General features: G+C 40.3%; 1 protein-coding gene across 2 annotated transcripts in view; it reads right to left on the bottom strand.

Annotated features, from left to right (window-relative positions):
- Positions 1–18,569, bottom strand: part of NAA16 (N-alpha-acetyltransferase 16, NatA auxiliary subunit) — a 100,981-nt gene that overhangs the window by 61,769 nt on the left and 20,643 nt on the right. For both annotated transcript variants that reach the window (XM_050948115.1, XM_050948121.1), the window contains 5 exons: positions 14,292–14,396; positions 8,148–8,305; positions 5,274–5,408; positions 3,197–3,350; positions 587–706 (listed from right to left, as the gene is read on the bottom strand). In XM_050948115.1, coding sequence (XP_050804072.1) covers positions 587–706; positions 3,197–3,350; positions 5,274–5,408; positions 8,148–8,305; positions 14,292–14,396 — 672 coding nt within the window. The remainder of the gene's footprint in view (positions 1–586; positions 707–3,196; positions 3,351–5,273; positions 5,409–8,147; positions 8,306–14,291; positions 14,397–18,569) is intronic.

Raw genomic sequence — 18,569 nt, 5'->3', positions numbered from 1 at the left:
TTGGGGGTGGAGTTTTGGGGGGGCCATGAGTGACACTGGCCCACTGGAAGGATGTGAGGACTGGCACTGGCCCTAAGGTAAACTGAGTTTGAGATCTCGGCTTTAGAGGGTCCTATCCAAGAGAAATTAAAGCAATATATTTCATCTGCCTTTGAGTTTAAATAAAAATAAAGACTATGTTCCTTTTTAAAAAGCTATTATCCAGTGACATCTCAAATTGACAGCTTTATGAAAGTGCAGTCCTGTAACTTGATCCAAACAAATTACTGTGCGAGTCAGCTAGTGATGACAACTCCGTTTATGAAGTGTGTGCGTAGGGGAAGAGTTCTTCTTGGGCTAACAAGCATGAAACAAACAGCAGGCTTTAACTCTGACCTTTAAAGAAAGAGTGAGTGTTGGTACTACATGCACAGATGTTTTCAATTAATTTCTGAATGAGTAAATCTGACAGATTGTTCAAGTTCAGAAGACACACAAATATTTTTCAGCTGAACTGTGATGTTCCAATTTCAAATTGTAACATTCTATCAGATACCAATTGTTTAAATACAAAGGAGGAAATTAAGTACATCATTGCATTACTTACTGGGTTGTAGGGCCTTTTCCAAGCCTTCATAATAATACCAGTTTTCTGCATTCCGATCAATTAATTCTTTGTATATTTCACCAGCTTCATTTAGTCTTCCCAACTTCAACAACATTTCTCCTAAAACAATACAGTTAAACAATGTGAGTTAAATTAAAGTATACTTATGGCTTGAGGTTAAATTTTCAAAATTGGGAACCTAACACTAGTCCCATAAGCCATATTTAAGCATCTAGCAAAACAAAAGTGGCTGATTTTCAGGGATGTTTTCCAACCCAGAAATCCCATTGAGCAACTAACTCACAATGACTTCAATCTTATTTGTGAGCATTCAAGCAGTTTTGAAAAATAAGGTTATTTTTGTTTAGATGCCTTTTTTTGGCTTTATGACACTAACTTATCCAGATATGAAAAAAAGACCAGAATTAGTGGATTTGTCTTAGCTAGCCAAACGAGGCATTTCAAATTCAATGTAAGCAACACTGATGAAACATTAAGTTTACAAATTTACTGGCCCATACTCAGAGAATTCAAAGTTAAAGTTCTCATAGAAACCTCAACTCTACTTCTTTTTGGACATACCTTGCAATAGGATTTTATATCAGTATTCATGCCAATGTTGCCCACTCTTCTCAGTGAGAGAACCAAACCGGTTCTTTTAAGAAGGTTAAGAGGCTACAGAACATATACTTTGGGGTAGATTACATGCCCCATTCCACAGCTCAAGTGGCAAAAAAGGAGTGAAAATCACCCATTGCTCCCTACAGCTTCCCCATAGTTCCTGGTGCAAGGGACGTTTCAGGGGCAGGGAGGAGAAGTGTGTGCTGCACTGGGGCTATCTCCAGCTGATGGATGGTCTCTAAGGAGCCATTACCAGTTGGCACAAGCTAGAGCAGACACCTTGGCTATTGGTAAAGGACTCATCTTTTTGTAGGTACTCTCCTTGACAGAGACAGTCACCCAAGCTCCTATCTTGCTGTTCTTGGGATTCCCATATCAAGTAGAGAAACAGGTAATAGAACAGTCAGGACTTGTCATAAACAGATAGTTAAGGGTTAATGTCTCTTTTACCTGTAAAGGGTTAAGAAGTTCATCTAGCCTAGCTGACACCTGACCAGAACCACCAATGGGGGAACAAGATGTTTCAAAAGGAAGGAAGGTTTTTTCCTTTGTTAGTTTTCAGTTTCAGCCGGAGTAAAAAAGATCAAGGAACCAACCTCTTATCAGAATAGTAAGTTTTAGAAAGGAATAAATAGGTTTCTGTTTATTTCTCTGTAACCTGTCTTGTGCAATTAGAGGTAGAATCAAAATGGGTATTTGGGTATTTTCATTGGTGTACTAAGTTTTTTGCCCAGGGGAACATCCTCTGTGTTTTGAATCTGTTGTCTGTGAGTAGCTGGTATGCTAATCTCTCCCAGAGGGTTTTCTTTTACCTTTCTTATCTTTAATTAAAAGCCTTTTTTCTTAATACCTGATTGATCATTCCTTGTTTTTAGATCCAAGTGGGTTGGATCTGGATCCACCAGGAGTTGGTGGGAGAAAGGAAGGGGGATGGTTAATTTCTCGTTGTTTTAAGATCCAAGGGGTTTGGATCTGTGTTGGTGGCAGCCAGACCAGATCTAAGCTGGTAATTGAGCGTAGAGCTTCTCATGCAGGTCCCCCACATCTGTACCCTAAAGTTCAGAGTGGGGAAGGAACCTTGACAGGACTACTTTCACCCCCCTCCCAGTGAGGCAGCAGGTGCCCGCTGGGGTTGCTGCAAAGCAGCTGTAGCATGCTCAAAGTGCTTCCAATTCATATCAGTAATACCACAGAGGTTTAAACTGTGGAGGACGTAGCTCAGGAACATATTTTCAAGGCAATTTGGACACAACTAATATGGGCAATTTGATAAATGTCTTGCCAAATATTTTATAAACATTTATAAGCTACACAGAAGTATACTTCTATTTTACACTTATTGCAATAAGTCGGACAATACAGGCACATTGCCCTAAAAGAGATTCCCAGCATAGAGGTCAATTAAGGAATATCTGAAATCTGTTTGTGTCACATAATTGCACATATTCAGAACCTCAGCAGTCCAAGTTTTTAAAAAACCCCAATGCACCAATTTTAACTGAACAATAAATATTTATTTTTTGAAAAAACTGTATGATAATACAAAAAGGCATTGATGCATTTAAAAAGAAACCACAACCTGATGCTCCAAGCAGGAAACCAACATTTTTGTACACACAGGGCATTACATTTCTTAGCTTGCAGGGCTAAGCAGAGATGAGTGGGTTACTAGTTTTGACCTACTGTACACAGAGTACTGATCAGTCTCAGATCTACTCTATTTCTGTGAATGGCCCTCTAATAATAAGGAATGCTATTTCATTCCAAATTTATTTCCATTCCATATCAAAGTAATGTCACCCTACTAAAACTCCACTTTGTCAAAGAAGCTTAACAAAATGGCAAATTATAGATCTGACGTTAATAAATTTACCTATGAAACAATTTAAATAATTTAAAGTCTCCATATAACCCTCATTTTGATGATATGATATTTAAAAGCCAGTAGATACTTATAGTTTGGGGCAAGTTGAAAAAACAAAGATTTACCTTTGATTTCTTCTACAACAAGCTTGTCACATATTTGCTTCTCATATGTTTCTATATGTTCTAAAGACTCCTGAAATAGATCTGCTTCTCTCATCACTTGGTTCTGGTACAGGATCAGTTCACTATATTCATAATCTATTTTATTAGGAGGAATCTGTAAAAGACAGGTTTATTAGCATGCACCATACCACTTGTAACTAGGCTGTGCACAATCGTACACAAGGCATTTTAAGATTCAGTCAGCAGATGACACTGAGATGTAGACCTCATGATGTATTTAAAACGTAAAACTCACAAATATTTAGTTAAGACGAGATCAACTGAAGCTGGTCACTGGATGCCTACCACTAGAGAAGGTAGTGTATAGGAAGGGGCCTACCAAATTCATGGCTGTGAAAAATGCGTCACGGACCATGAAGCCTGGTCTCCCCCGTGAAATTTGGTCTTACGTTTACTTTTTCCCTATATTATACAGATTTCTCAAGGGAGACCAGTGTTTCTCAAACTGGGGGTACTGACCCAAAAGAAGGTTGTGGGGTTGTTGTGGTCTTTTTGCAAAGTTATTGCAGGGGGTTGCGGTATTGCCATCCTTATTTCTGCACTGCCTTCAGAGCTGGGTGGCCAGAGAGCAGCAGCTGCTGGCCAGGCATCCAGCTCTAAAGGCAGTGCCCTGCAAGGAGCAGCAGCAGTGCAGAAGTAAGGGAGGCAATACCGTACCATGCCACCTTTACTTCTGCACTTCTGCCTTCACAGTTAGATCAGGACCCCTAAAGTTATACCACCATGAAATTTCAGATTTAAATATCTGAAATAATGAAATTTACCATTTTAAAAATCCCATGACTGTGAAATTGACCAAAATGGACCATCAATTGATAGACCCCTACCTTAAAAACAAAACAAAAAATCCACACCTTCTCCTCTCCTCCCACCACTCTTTGCAACGCAGTGGAAGATTGAATCCGTTGTGCTCTATAAATTCTCAGGCAGGCTAACTCCTTGAGATCTACTACCACCTCAACTGCAGAATACATGGAAATTGATTATAGCTACAATGAAATAAACAGTCATCCACCCACAGGAGCAGCAGCAGCACTTGCCAAGTCAGAGAGATTCCCTTTCAGCAGGAATGTTCAAGTCAGACCCCTTTCATGCTGGGAGATCATAATGCTTTTAAACTATGTACCCAAACCTCATTAGCTAGTAGTGAAATGCAAGAACCTTAAAAGGTGGAACACAGCAACTATTGAACATCATTCAGTAAAGCTATACAATCATTTAAGGCAGGAAGAAAAATGTTGTCTTCAGTTCAAACTGCAGGGGGAACTAAAAGGTAAATACAGAAATCAGAAAAGTAAGACTGGAAGGGACCTCAATAGGTCAGCTAGTCCACTCCCATGCCTTGAGGCAGGACTAAGTAGACCATCTCTGACAGATTTATCTAACCTGCTCTTAAAAAACTTCCAATGACAGATTCCATAAGCACCACAGGTAATTTGTTCCAGTGCTTTAGTATCCTTACGATTAGGAAGGTTTTTTCTTCATGTCTAACCTAAAACTCTTAGTGCAATTTAAGCCATTACTTCTTGCCCTTTCCTCAGTGGTTAAGGACAATAATTTATCACCTTCCTCTTTATAACAACCATTTGCATACTTGAAAACTATCACCACGTTCCACCACCCCTTTCCCAAGTCTCTTCTTCTCCTGATTCAACAAACCCAATTTTTTCAATCTTCCCTTGTAGGTCATGTTTCATGTGTTTAGAAAATGCTGAATAGCTAGTGTGACTTTTTTCTGTACTGTAGTTTAAATAAATTACAAAAAACAATTGAAACTGATGTGATTATATTGCATTATTTTGACAAATAAAATATGCAGAATTTAATTTTTTGGCGCAGAATCCCCCCCAAGAGCGAAAGGTCCATAGACAATTATCTGCTGAAATAGGTCCCAAGATGCTAAATGAAAAACAAAACTGTACAAACAATAGCCATTTCCTCCCTTCAATATTTGTAGTTATTCAAATTCTGGTTATCTAAGGAGAATTATTCATTATTATGAATCAGTATGTCTTACCTGTTGAGTTTTTCTAAACTCTTCCAGTAGTTTTAAGGCCATATCATAATCTTTTAACAAATGATATGCAATAGCATATCCAATCCATGAAGCCCGTTGTGTTGGACGTAGCTGAAGCAGCTGATACCTTGTCTCCTTTAATAAAAATTAAAGTTACTCAAATGAAGATGTTCTAAAATATCTCACTGAATCATGACTGTGATAGTGTATCACTACTAGTATTTTAATCTTGATTATTACTGAAAGTTGGACATTCTTAAAAAGATGCAATTCTAACAAAGTAAACGATAAACAGTATTACATTTGAGTTATAAGAAAGTGGGATTTACACTAAAGGTAGCATTCCTGGCATAAAACTTAAAATCTATTTTAAAATCAAGATAAAAGACATCTAACTGCCTAAGTTGCTTCTGAAAATAAAACAGGCTCCTAAGTCACATAGGCACTTGGGAACATTTTACCTAGCCTCTGCATGCCAAAGAAGAATTTGGATTTCTACAATTAAAGAACATAAAATAAAAGTTTCCCTTTTTCTGAGCAAAAGAGACCCATGAGCGTGGGAACTAATAGGTTCTCATGTTCATGTCTTAACCTCTCAATTTCCAAAAGAAATAAGGCTGGAGGTAATCCAGTAGAATTATTCCTGGAAGTGTTTGAAGTCATCAGCAGTAGTAGGTGGTGGAATGATAGCCTCATTAGGGGAAGAAGAGGAGAAATATAGTGTTGGTGAAACTTCTTCCTCACCTCATTCCAAGGGAGGCTCGGTCTCTGGTGGGCAAGAGATTGATGGAGAAGGCAAAGATGTAGGTCTCCAGCTTTGCTCCATGACAGGCTTCCTCAACTGTGCCGTGTACATGGCCCAGGGATCCCAATAGAGCCAATGTGGGGGAAGCAGAACATGGGGTTGCATCCACTCTGGTCCATACCAGGGTTGGGTCTGGGTGTGGAATGCACATATTGAGGATATGCAGAAGTAGAAGATTGGGTGGGATTCAAATGAGAGGGCATGATGGAGCCCCACTCGTCTTCCGCCTCCTCACTGGGGAAGGGAGGTGCCATCCTTGGAGGAGAAAGGGAGGAATGTCCCGAGTCCAGAGAGGAGAGTGGAAGTGTGGGGGAAGTTGTGTCTGAGCAGAGGTGACGCAGGTATGTCATATACCAGCAGGTCTTTAGGATGTCTGGATTCCTGTGGTGGAGAAAGGAGCATCATCAGTACTGGAGCATGACTCGGTCCCGAAGGAGACATGCAGGAGTAATCAGCAAGTGGAGCTGAAAACTTGATGGGTGCCGATGGTCTTGTCGGTGCCATAGCTCCCAAAGTCAGTCTGTCTCAGTCTCCAGAACCGAGAGACCGTGCAGAGGGCTATAGGTCTGCCCAGTTAAGGTCCTTAGACAGATGTTTCATGCTAGTACCAGAAGTACTTGGATGGGCCCCGGAGTTATGTGCCCTGTCAGAGGACACTGAGGCAACTGACCGCAAAGGTGAAGGTATTCTGGGGGATGGCAGGAGGGGAAGCTGTGCCTCAGAATATGAGGAGGGAGCCCATTTCGTCTCATCAGAGTGAGAGAGGGACAAACTTTCTCTTATGGGACTTCAGTGATCGGCAGATGACCTGGCCGAGGGTGAAAGCTGCCCGGGGGAAGAGTCCAGGCCTGGGTTGATGCTGGATTAAGTGATTTCTCCATGAGAAGAAGTCACAACCAAACATCCTGGTCTTTTCTGGCCCTAGCAGTCAAGCCATGGCAGTGAGAACACTTTTGTGGAACATGTCCCTCTCCCAGATAGTGACTACACTGTGGTGGCTCTGCTGCGGATTCTGTCCCAGTTCAAAGGCAGTAGAGAATGAAGTGGGGAGCAGTCATACTGCACAGTGCTACATATACATCCTACTCACACTGCGAGAGGGGGAAAGTGCACGTTTGGTCCGGTGGGCATTGCTGATTAAGATCTCTGATCCGAGGTGCAGAGGGCGCTGCCACCACATGACAGTGGAGCACCCATAGGGATATAACTCGAAGAAGAGCTGTCAATTTCTCTGAAATAAAATTACAGTGCTTTCATTTTCATATCTCCCCATTTCTTCCTTTGGCCTTCTCACCACCTAGTTCCACTCTTTCCTCTGGCAATTTTTATAATGAGATGAACTAAGGTCTTGGTATTAAAGATTAATATTGAATAGTTTCTTCTATGCTCTATGAAGTGAGGAGGAAACACAGCAGCAGCTGCCTTTAATATACAGTGCTTCCTAATATATCTTGCAGTCAGAGCTAGTGATGAATGAAGGTTTCAGAAGACTTGGGATCAGCACATGGGAAGTCAAGGACAGCATTAGTACTTATGTGAAAATGGGCTCTTCTGAACAGAGAAGAAAACAGCCCTAAATCCTTCCTCTGCCCAGGATGGACTCAAAGGATGAGTGGCTACCTGCCATCTTAACAAAGTATTCCATTAATCCTCAAATACATTAAAAATGGGTGTAATGTGGAGGGTGAGAAGGTAGGCATCATCCACAAGTTGAGGTAAGCAGTTCATGTTCTTATAAGGCTTTGAAAACATAAGGTGTGAAATGGGTGCACAGTATTAAGAAAAAAAACTAATACACACGAGTGAATTGGTGAACATTAGTTTAGACTATGTCTGGCAAATGAGAAGCACAGATGGCTCAGTGGATCAGCTAATACAGAGTAACAGTAGCATGGCTGGCATCCTCCATATGCACTCAGTACATCAAATGCACCACTGCTGTATTTCACTGTTCTCAGTCTTTTCTAGACAGCAGCTCAAATGACTTGCTACTTTTGAGTTAAGTTTACTAGAAACAAAATCTAAAAATTAGTAGTTTTAAAACATACAAATTTAAATAAAACACTTACTCTGTATCCTTCTAGATCTCTCATTTGGATCTGCAACAATGAAAGATCTCTTAAGATCTGTAGATTGTCTTTATCTAATTTGAGAGCATTTCGATAACATTTAATAGCTTCATCATATTTCTTATCAGAACGCTGCAAGAGTCCATACACATGCCAACCTAATATAGGTTAAGGAAAGTGACAAGCATTCACATTTTTCTGAATGTAATTACATTGTCTATGTATTATGTACTGACCAAGAAACTAGATTCTCTCTCTCAGAATCTTCCATGCTATTTAGGTTTGGTTACTCTTGTTAATCTTTATGCTATACATTTTCTTGTCTTCCTTTATTGTCAGCAGGGTTATTTAATGTGTATCTACAAACTTAATTGAAACGCTGAGGATGGGCAAGCCACTGTCTTGTACTTCTGAAGGAGGGCTACAGGTCAGGAGATTTTTTTTTTTTTTTTAAACTCCAAGAGAACTGCGGTAGATTACATTGTAACAGTCTAAGAGTCAAACAGCCTAAAGCAGTGGTTCTCAAACTAATGTACTGGGGACCCCTTTCACATAGCAAGCCTCTGAGTGGGACCCCCCCCCTTATAAATTAAAAACAAAAATAATATAATATATTTAACACTATTATAAATGCTGGAGGCAAAGCGGAGCTTGGGGTGAAAGCTGACAGCTCAGGACCCTCCCCATTTAATAACTCCAGACCTAAAGTTAAAGTTTCACTAAAAATAAGAGATAACCATATCAAATCAAGACTTAAAAGTATCACTTAACTAGTCTGGTAACCGCTGTGTTAAATAAGGGAGAGGAAAAGTTTATTCAACGAAGAAATCTTGCACGAAAGAAGAATCCAAGCAACACAGCGCTTTGTAAAATGTATTGCGCAAGGATCACATGGCTGCTTTGAGTAAAATGGAAACCCCAGAGTTGAGCCACCCTGCCTCAGACTGAATAAGCACCACATGGCCTAATTTTAGGCCAGTCAGATAATAACAATGCAAAACATACTATCAGGGAAAATACACAACACGGTCCTGTTATAACCTTAGTCTCAGATTTGGACCTTAGCGTCCAAAATATGGGGGTTAGCATGAAAACCTCCAAGCTTAGTTACCAGCTTGGACCTGGTACCTGCTGCCACCACCCAAAAAATTAGAGTGTTTTGGGGCACTCTGGTCCCTCTGAAAAACCTTCCCTGGGACCCCAAGACCCAAATTCCTTGAGTCTCACAACAAAGGGAAATAATCCTTTTTCCCTTACCCCCTCCAGGTGCTCCTGAAGAGATACACAGACACAAGCTCTGTGAAACTACACAGAGGGACTCCCCCTCTCTGTTTCCAATCCTGGAAACAAATAGTACTTTCCTATTACCCCAGAGGGAATGCAAAATCAGGCTAGCAAATCCAACACACAGATCTCCCCGATTTCTTCCTCCCACCAATTCCCTGGTGAGTACAGACTCAATTTCCCTGAAGTAAAGAAAAACTCCAACAGGTCTTAAAAGAAAGCTTTATATAAAAAGAAAGAAAAATACATACAAATGTTCTCTCTGTATTAAGATGATACAACACAGGGTCAATTGCTTAAAAGAATATTGAATAAACAGCCTTATTCAAAAAGAATACAAATCAAAGCCCTCCAGCACTTATATTCATGCAAATACCAAAGAAAAGAAAACCATAGAACTTACTATCTGATCTCTTTGTCCTTACACTTAGAAACAGAAGACTAGAAAGTAGAAAGTACTTCTCCAAAGCTCAGAGAAAGCAGGCAGGCAGACAAAAGACTCAGACACTAAATTCCCTCCACCCAAAGTTGAAAAAATCCGGTTTCCTGATTGGTCCTCTGGTCAGGTGCTTCAGGTGAAAGAGACATTAACCCTTAGCTATCTGTTTATGACAGGTCCTCTTACTATAATCAGAGCAATCTAAGCAATCTGCTCCAAGCAGAACCTTAAGAGAACTATAAAATAAAGAACACTAAGAACAACCTCATTGGAATGAGTACACAAGTGTTGGAAGACTGCTGGCAGAACAGGCTCTTAGAAGTGGAACTCTATCACAAATCAGACACAAATCTTGGCTAACCTGGCATAAAGTAGGTCAGACATTAGACTGGAAGCTCACTCATTCTACAATGAAAAGTCACTACAATGATGTAAGTGGGAAATATATTCACCTTTGATGTTCTCTACCAGAATAGTCCTTAATTCAGAGACCATCTGTGAGGCTCTATCACAGATCAATATAATCTGCGACTGTGATGTTCTGCCAAGTACGTGACCACCAGGAACATCATATCACATAAGACAAAGTCCACTCCCACCTTTCCTGACACAGGATGTACAATCTAATACCTCCTATTTATGACGGATACAACCAAATGGTTCTGATTCAAATGGACAATCTTTTGGGATACCAGGTCTCTTAAAGTCCTTAGTGCACACAGGACCACGTTTCACCTCTACAACCATTGCCAACCATTGGCAATGGTTGACAGGATCTCCAGGCTTCTGTGGCCTGGCAGCAGTTCAGAGACAGAAATCCCCTATACTACTTTCTTCTACTGGTACTTCAAAATTCACTCAAGCGGACTCAGACAAAAAACTTTATAGATATACTATGAGACCGAGGATTTATAGCAGTACAAGCTGTGACCAGACAGTCATTGAATATCCTACCTGCAAGACTGGTGATGTCTTGGTTTGTATGCCATAGCGGAATGATTAGAGCTCTTCTACACAAAATTCAACTCAATGTACTCCAAAGGTGTGCTAGCGACAAGATGAGGCTTTGAGCAGTTTATCATGAACCACTGTGGTTTCAACACATAATGTGTCATCTTCTCGATAAGAGACATTAGTCCTCAGACTAAAAATCTACAACTTTTCTGACCAGATATTGATTTAGATGCAAGTTCCAGAACGGGTAAGAGCTCTCATGTTTTTCTGATCTGCAACTTTCTGGATCCCTTCCCTTTTTTTGCACACAAAATGTATTTTGTAATCTGACTGAACAATGTTCAGGGAGACCCATATGCTCAAAGTGATGGGGCAACTAGAGTAAGGATCTCCCTACTCTTCCTCAGGCAATGAAGTCACAGAAGACTAATGTAACTAGCTACACATTCCATAACCCTTCAAAACTGCCCTTTAAAACAAAGGAAACAAAACAAAATACACCTTTGCTGAAAGGGGGCTTGAGACTTTTCGGCAGCTGCTATGGGCAAGGGAATCTTAAACAGTGCATGTGGAGGAGGGGCAGTACATAGCATCTCCTTGAAACCAGCTATTGACACACAAACCAGACTTTTAAATGGACCCTTTCTCTTCACTCCCTAGATAAGCTCAAGAGCCAGGACTTAGACTCACATGAATTCAAGATATCTTTAATATCCCCTTTGCCTTACAGAGAAAGGCCTTCCCTACTCCAAGGAATTTCTCTGATGAAGGATGGGTCCTCCCTCAAGCTTTCACTGGTCCTGGGAGAACACAAGGAAAGCAGACCTCCAGGCAACCTTCACTTCCTGAGCCAGCCTGTTCCCTTTCTGCACCTCCTATCTAAAAGGGCATCTGATTGTGCTTACCCTGCTCCTTGGCCATGAAAAACAAAACAAACAGATAATCAGAAATATGAAAGACTCAGACATGGATTGGTAAATCATTGTTAAAATAAAGCCCAACAGGAAATCTTAGGGTTCTGGTGCACAGTAACTTTCATAATTCTAGTCTTCACCCTAGTCATGACCATTGGTTTTTTTGTACAGTAGTGAGAGATATTGGGGACTCAACGAGTGATGACTTGGGGAGAATCCATTCAATTGTCTTAAGACTGTGGTAACAATATGGGGCATCTGCCATGCTCTCAGTAAGCTACTCCAAGGTGGAGTACAAGCACATGACAATCCTACTCTGTCTGGGGTTCAATGGCTGAGGCCGCGCTCAGATCTGGCTCTTAGATTCTTGGATTGGTGACAATTTAAGTTTCTAGAAACCCAGGAAAAAGAGTTAGATCTTGCCATAGAGAGTTACTGCAGTAGCAATGTATTTGCAATAGAAGAACTACAGAGCTCTCACGTGCTCAAGTAATAGCCATTACCCGGCTCCCTTGACTCCCCAGCAGCTGGAATTAAGCAATTCTGCTGAACAGAGCTGCTTTCTTCCTTCTGAGGGGCTGAAGCAGTGGATGACCTCTGAAGTTCTAAATAAAGACGTAGAGGCAAAAAACTAACATTGATGCCTAACAGAAAATCCAGGCAATGAAACTGAAGTTCCCCTAAAGTTTTTAGGAACCAAAGCCCTACTGACACACCTGAGGCAATGGAAACTGAAGCAGCAAAGTCCATGAAATACACAAATGAAAGACGTGATTGAAAGGCAAGGAGAGGAATTCATTGAAATGGACACAAAAAGCAAGATTTTTATGGAGTAGGTTGAAGAGCAGAAAAGCTAGAGAAGTGCAGTAACTTATGAGCAACTCTGCCTGTAATAAAAACTTCTGTCAGTTCAAATTAACAGTGGTGGTTAGGCAAGATGGCAAGTAACCAACAGTGTATGTGGTTGTTACTGCTCTCACCCCAATCTAAACTCACTGTGTTTAGGAACCAAAAACTCTTTAGACTTGGGAATGCAAGATCAAGGAATGAAAATTCTGAACAAAGTGAGCTGTGGGGAGAGGGAAAACATACACTAAAGCTCCGTCAGAATTTTTCAATTCGTTTTTATACATCTGGAAATGAAATTTTATATACAAATATATATAAAATTTCATTTCCAGGATGGCAAGTATATACTGAAAGAAATACAACTGAAAAGTTTTTTAATTACATGTTTTTATTTCATGCTACAACAAATAATTAGTGGAACAAAGGACAAATCTATTTGTTATTTATTCTTTGAAGGTTGAAAAGTGCAGGGATAGGTAAAAAGGTAGCATACAGTGCCAGCCAAACAAGACTTATGTCTTAGTTTATAAAAATATTGAGATTGCCTGAAGAAATTCAGTGCAACTGATGGTGACTATGGATAACATTTCCCTATTTCAGTGAAAAATGGATTTCCCTTAGGACAGGGAAGGGGGAAAAATTGGTTTGAGTAGCCAGTTTTCTGGTTTTTATGTAATAATCTTTGGACAAAAGCTTGGTTAGGTTTGTTTTGTTACTAACTTTTGTTTATATCAAAGCCTGAGATAGAGCACTGAACAGATCTAAATAAATGCAGAAGCTGTAACAAGGCAGAGCTTGTCCACACAGAGACTTCGTGTCTGTCAAGCCAGAGTGTGAACATACAGCTCACTAAAAAGTAACCTGCAAGGCCCTAAAAGTTCTACACTGTACGTGAAAACACACTACAGAACTTTCACTGCACATCATGCTAGTGCGCCATACAGTCACATCCCGGCTTACCATACACTACATCTGTGTGGACAAGCTCTAAAACAGAAGATAGCTGGTATTCTTAAAACTCTATGGCACTTAAAAAAGATTTTGCTCACCATGAAGAAAGTTGTCTCCTAAGGTTTCATTGTTACATGCATCCACCTAGTCAAATTCTAACCACCACTACTTTATAGTATGGTCTACTTTTGCCGTAGCACTGAAAAATTGACTAAATCCTGATTTCTTGTACCATACAAGCAAATGACCCTCTAAAAGAATGCACTGATGATTTTGTACGCACAACTTCCAATTTGCAGCAAACATTTAAAAATGAAATACCCACAATAAAGTGGGAGAAGGCATCCAAGTGGGAAAAAAATATTTTAAAAAATTCTTGTTTTTATTTTATTCAGCAAAGGATATTTTGTTTGTTTTTAAACAGAGTAGGGCAGCTTTGCAGTGTACTGCATCTACCTGAATCAGAATTTTTGCCATCAAGTTCTCTCCCTTTTCATAATGCAGTTACCTTGCAAACACGACAAATTTTTATGGGGGAAACATTTCCTACTACTTTTCTTTCACAATATAAAGTAAGGTCTGTTTTATAGAAATCAAGAAAATATGTACCAAAAGGCTACTTTATGGACTTCAGTTTAAAAAAAAAAAAAAAAAAAAAATCCCATGACCTCTGATACCTAACATAAGAACTATTTGTGCAAAACAAAGACAACTAGTATAAAAAAGGTCAAGTTATACCATTAGAAAGGATACAGACATGACTCTTTACGTCATTACGAAGTCCTTTACGAACAAATTCGTATGCTTCTTCTTTCTTCCCTAAACAGTTCAAGGTCAGTCCTTTCATAGCCAAGGTCTCTGTAGAAAAGATTTTATACTTGTGAATGTGAGAAATCAAAATATATACGTACCATTTATGGTGACTGTGACAGAATATACTCTGTATTCACAATCTACACACTACTGTAATTATCTTTATAAAAAGTATGCCTTCTAAGGCATCATTTGAAACAAACAAAACAAAACAAAAAACTCAATTTGCTGGTCAATACTGTCCTGATAAAATACATGTAGCAACACTGTATGTGAAGTTAAGATTTCAGTGTATGGTCTTACAGTAGAACCTCAGTTATGAACACTGCAAGAATGAAGATGGTTCATAGCTCTGAAATGTTCGTAACTATGAACAAAATGTTATGACTGTTCTTTCAAAAGGCATACTTCCAGTTCCAACTGAGGTGTGCAGCTCACTGGTCAGTTCATCACTCTGGTGTTAGTAACCCTGAGGATCTATTGTATTAACATATGCCAAACAAGTCTGTCCTAAACAAAGCAATGTGCATTCTGCTTAATTTGCATTTAAGCAGTAAACAGTCATTAAGCTAGAAGGGAAAACAAAGGAAGCTCAAATAGTTGAGAAGAATGCAGCAGGGAACACCGATGCCCAAATATTGTCTCTTTCCTGGTACCTAGCTGGAAATGTTTTTCAAAGGGGGCAGAAGACTGAAACCATAAAATGGAGGGACAAACACCCCCAGGCCTCTTCCTCTCTTTCTGGTCATCAATTCATTGCATCTGAAGGAATAAAGGAAGCAACCACTGGACTGGAGAAGGGGCCCGGACCTAAAGAGTTCAGTCATTAAGACTGCAGGAAACGTGGTAAAAAACTTTGCTTTGAATTTAACATAATTTGTTAAGTTAGGCATCAGTAGCATTATCTTGTAACCATTATGCTTCACTACTTATACTCACTTAAAATCTCTAAAGAGAGCATTAAGTGCAGTGGAAGTAATTGAACTGATTTCAGGCTCCTTCTGCCAGTGCTTGCTGTTGGGATTTTTTTTACCCTTTGGCGCTCTCCCATTTGTCTCTTTGCTGTGGAGCACTATTTTGGGGGGTTGCTGTTCTATTGTTTTATTTAATCCAGTGTGTTTAAACTGAAGGGTCTGGGAAACTTCATTGTGGAGGCAAGCTGTGTGTATATTATTTCTATCAAATAAATAAACAGACGGTATATAGCTTGCATACTGCTGCAAAATCCTAATTCAACGCCTCAACGTGGCGCAGCAATGACCCTGGCTTGTCTGACAGCGAGAATAGCGGAGTGTATTCTTCAGTAGGTTCAAACATGCCATTAAGGCGTCAGACTACCAACCCAGGGAGAGGACAGCTGTCTTTCTTGAGATTAGGTGCTAACTAAGCTGAGGACGTAAACGCACCACTGACCGCACAGCCAGCGAGTGGATGAAAAAATGACAAAAACAACATGAATAAACGGGACCCAACTCCTTGTGTACGCCTCGATCTGTTTTATGACAGTAGTGGGGAGTTCGGTCGATGAAAGGCTGTTAATCTCAGAGGCCAGAAAAAAGACTGGCCTCTCAGTGTGCACCTATAACTGCAGGACACTGACGAGAGACAATTCAATCAACCACCTGATGGAGAAGGCAAGGACAGCCTGCAACATCCTGGGTCTCTGCGAAATATGACGAAGAAAGGAGATGGAAGTGAAATGGAGAGACAAAAGTGTTGGGAAAAGGAAAAGGCGAGAGAACCACTGGAAGAATCGGCTTCATCAATAAGGAATGGTGTTCAAAAAATCATCTCCTGCAAATTCAAGTCATAGCACATCAGAGTGCTACACCACCACCTGAACATGAACAGCACTCTCAAAATTATTCAGATCTATGTTCCCACAAGCACAAGCAAAGATGATGTGGAAGAATTCAATCAAAGGCTTAAGGAAACCCTTGCTCAAAAATCCACATATACAATCGTGATAGGAGATTTCAATTGCAAGAGGGAAAGAAGGTGAAAAGTTCATTGGAAGGTATGGCATCGGTGAACAAAATCCATGAGGAGAGTAACTGGCAACTCTGGCGGAGACGAAAGAAACATTCATTGGTAACACCTGGTTTAAGAAGGCAGCCAAGAAGAGGTGGACATGGATTGCACCCAAAGCGAAGGAGGAGATTGACTATATTCTGATCAATAAGTGGCGCATTGTACAAGACATCTCAGTAGCACCACCATTTAACGCCGGTAGTGACCATTGCTTGCTCAGAGCAGATCTCAACTTCAACGGAAAGGTGGAGAAGAAAGCGCTAACGATAGAAAATCGGAAACAGTGGCCAAAAATATTTGACAAAGCAATCTTGAAAGTGAACATTTCCAAGGAAAACTGGAGTCTTAAAGATTATAAAAAAACTTGACTGACAAGTTGAGGCAATGTGTGAAATTAGCTGAGAAAGAAAGGCTGAAAAGAGCGAAGGGAAGCTCTTGCAGAGCAGGGCATCGACAAACTGTATCAAACTATTAAAGGATGCAAATTCTGACTGCACTATAGATATAACTATTTGATACTCCTCTTCACATCCCAGTTAAGAAAGATGTGAAAAAAGACACGGTTTCACGAAAACTCTTCACAGCCTGTCTCAAAATGGTAATGAGGTGGATGAATTTGAAGGGTGGAATCAGCATCAACGGAGGGCAGTTAAACTATATCAGATTTGCAGACAATATTGTTTTGATTGCCAAAAATACTGTTCAACTACAGAAAATGCCATGAGAACTCAACCAAAAAAAAAAGCAGTCAAGTTGGACTGAAAATTAACCGCTCCAAAACTAAATTTATGCAGTCTGATACCTTGCCAAAAGTCCAAACAAAAAAGAACAAATAGAAGAAGTTGAGCAATGTGTCCATTTGGGCCAAGAAATTAACATGCACCACAATCAGGAAGGTGAACTCTCGAAGAAAGAAAACAGGTTGGCATGCACAGAATTCTATCAAGTATCTCCTCAAAGGGTGGGGGGAAGGGAGAAGAGGAGAGAGAGAAAGAAAGAAAAAAACCTAATAAACCAAAAAAAAAAGCCACCAACAAGGCAACACGCGCCAGCGTCTTCAACGCAACAGTACTGCCAGCAATGTTGTACGGCAATGAAACACAGGCGCTGACAAAGACAGAGAAGCAGCAACTGTCTGTCACAGAGATGGCAATGGAAAGAAGAATTCTGGAAATTTCAATACATGACCAAGTCCCCAGGGAAGTGATCAGATATAGTGGAGTGCAGGATGTCATCGCTGAGAGCAGGCATAGTAAAATGCGATGGGCCGGGCATATAGCGAGGCTCACTGACAATCGATGGACTCCAGCTGTTGCTGAGTGGTACCCACGGGAACTGAAATGACCACTCAGCTGACTTCCAAAGAGATGGGAAGATTTTATTGTATAAAGACATGGCCGCACATGGAGAAGGAAGGCCAGGATGTGAGAAAAATGGAAGATGTGTTGTGATCGGTGCAATCTATATGAGGGCTGAAAGACTGATCGATCAAGGTGATCAAGGCTACAGCTTGTATTGTCCAGGAGAGGGCTGGGCTGCACAGCACATACATTTTGGGAGTGGGAATCTAAGACTGGGGGTATGCTGAAATCACCCTGCAGTATAACAAAAGCTGGTGGGAGCCAGCATGTAATCAAGAAAACATGTACTAAATAAATATGTAACATGTGACTGACAGGCTGCATTTGCACACACTCAGCACGAGCCTGCAGGGCAAGGGTGACATAGCTGCTCATTACTCTGGACTGTCATAGGTGACAAGTGATACAGATGCAAGATGCTTTGCATTTAATTAGCAAGTTAATCAGTGCACTGAGACTAGTTTAGATCAGGGCAGAAGCTTAACAGTGCTCAGTGCAGCATTACAGAAGAGATTTGATTCCTGGCTGCTTTGTATTTTCTATTTGTCCTTCTGCAAGCAAACAAGACAACATTTGACTTGCTTTGATGCAGTTAAGATTAAGTGATCTGAAGCAATTTTTACAAGAGGTTATAGTAATGTATTTATGCTCTAGATAATTAAGGCAAGAAGAACGGTCTTATGATTAAACCATGGGATCAGAAGCTGGAAGCAGGGTAGATTTCATTTAAAACGTGATTTAACTCATTAGTCAGGAAGACTCAATTTAATCATGGATTTCTACATAAAAGTGCATTCCTGTTGGTTGTTATTACCTTAATATATAT

This window comes from Gopherus flavomarginatus, chromosome 1 (assembly GCF_025201925.1).
Source record: "Gopherus flavomarginatus isolate rGopFla2 chromosome 1, rGopFla2.mat.asm, whole genome shotgun sequence".
In the NCBI taxonomy this organism is placed as follows: domain Eukaryota; kingdom Metazoa; phylum Chordata; order Testudines; family Testudinidae; genus Gopherus; species Gopherus flavomarginatus.
Note: the sequence above shows the minus strand (reverse complement) of the source record. Positions and strands in the feature narration are given on the sequence as shown.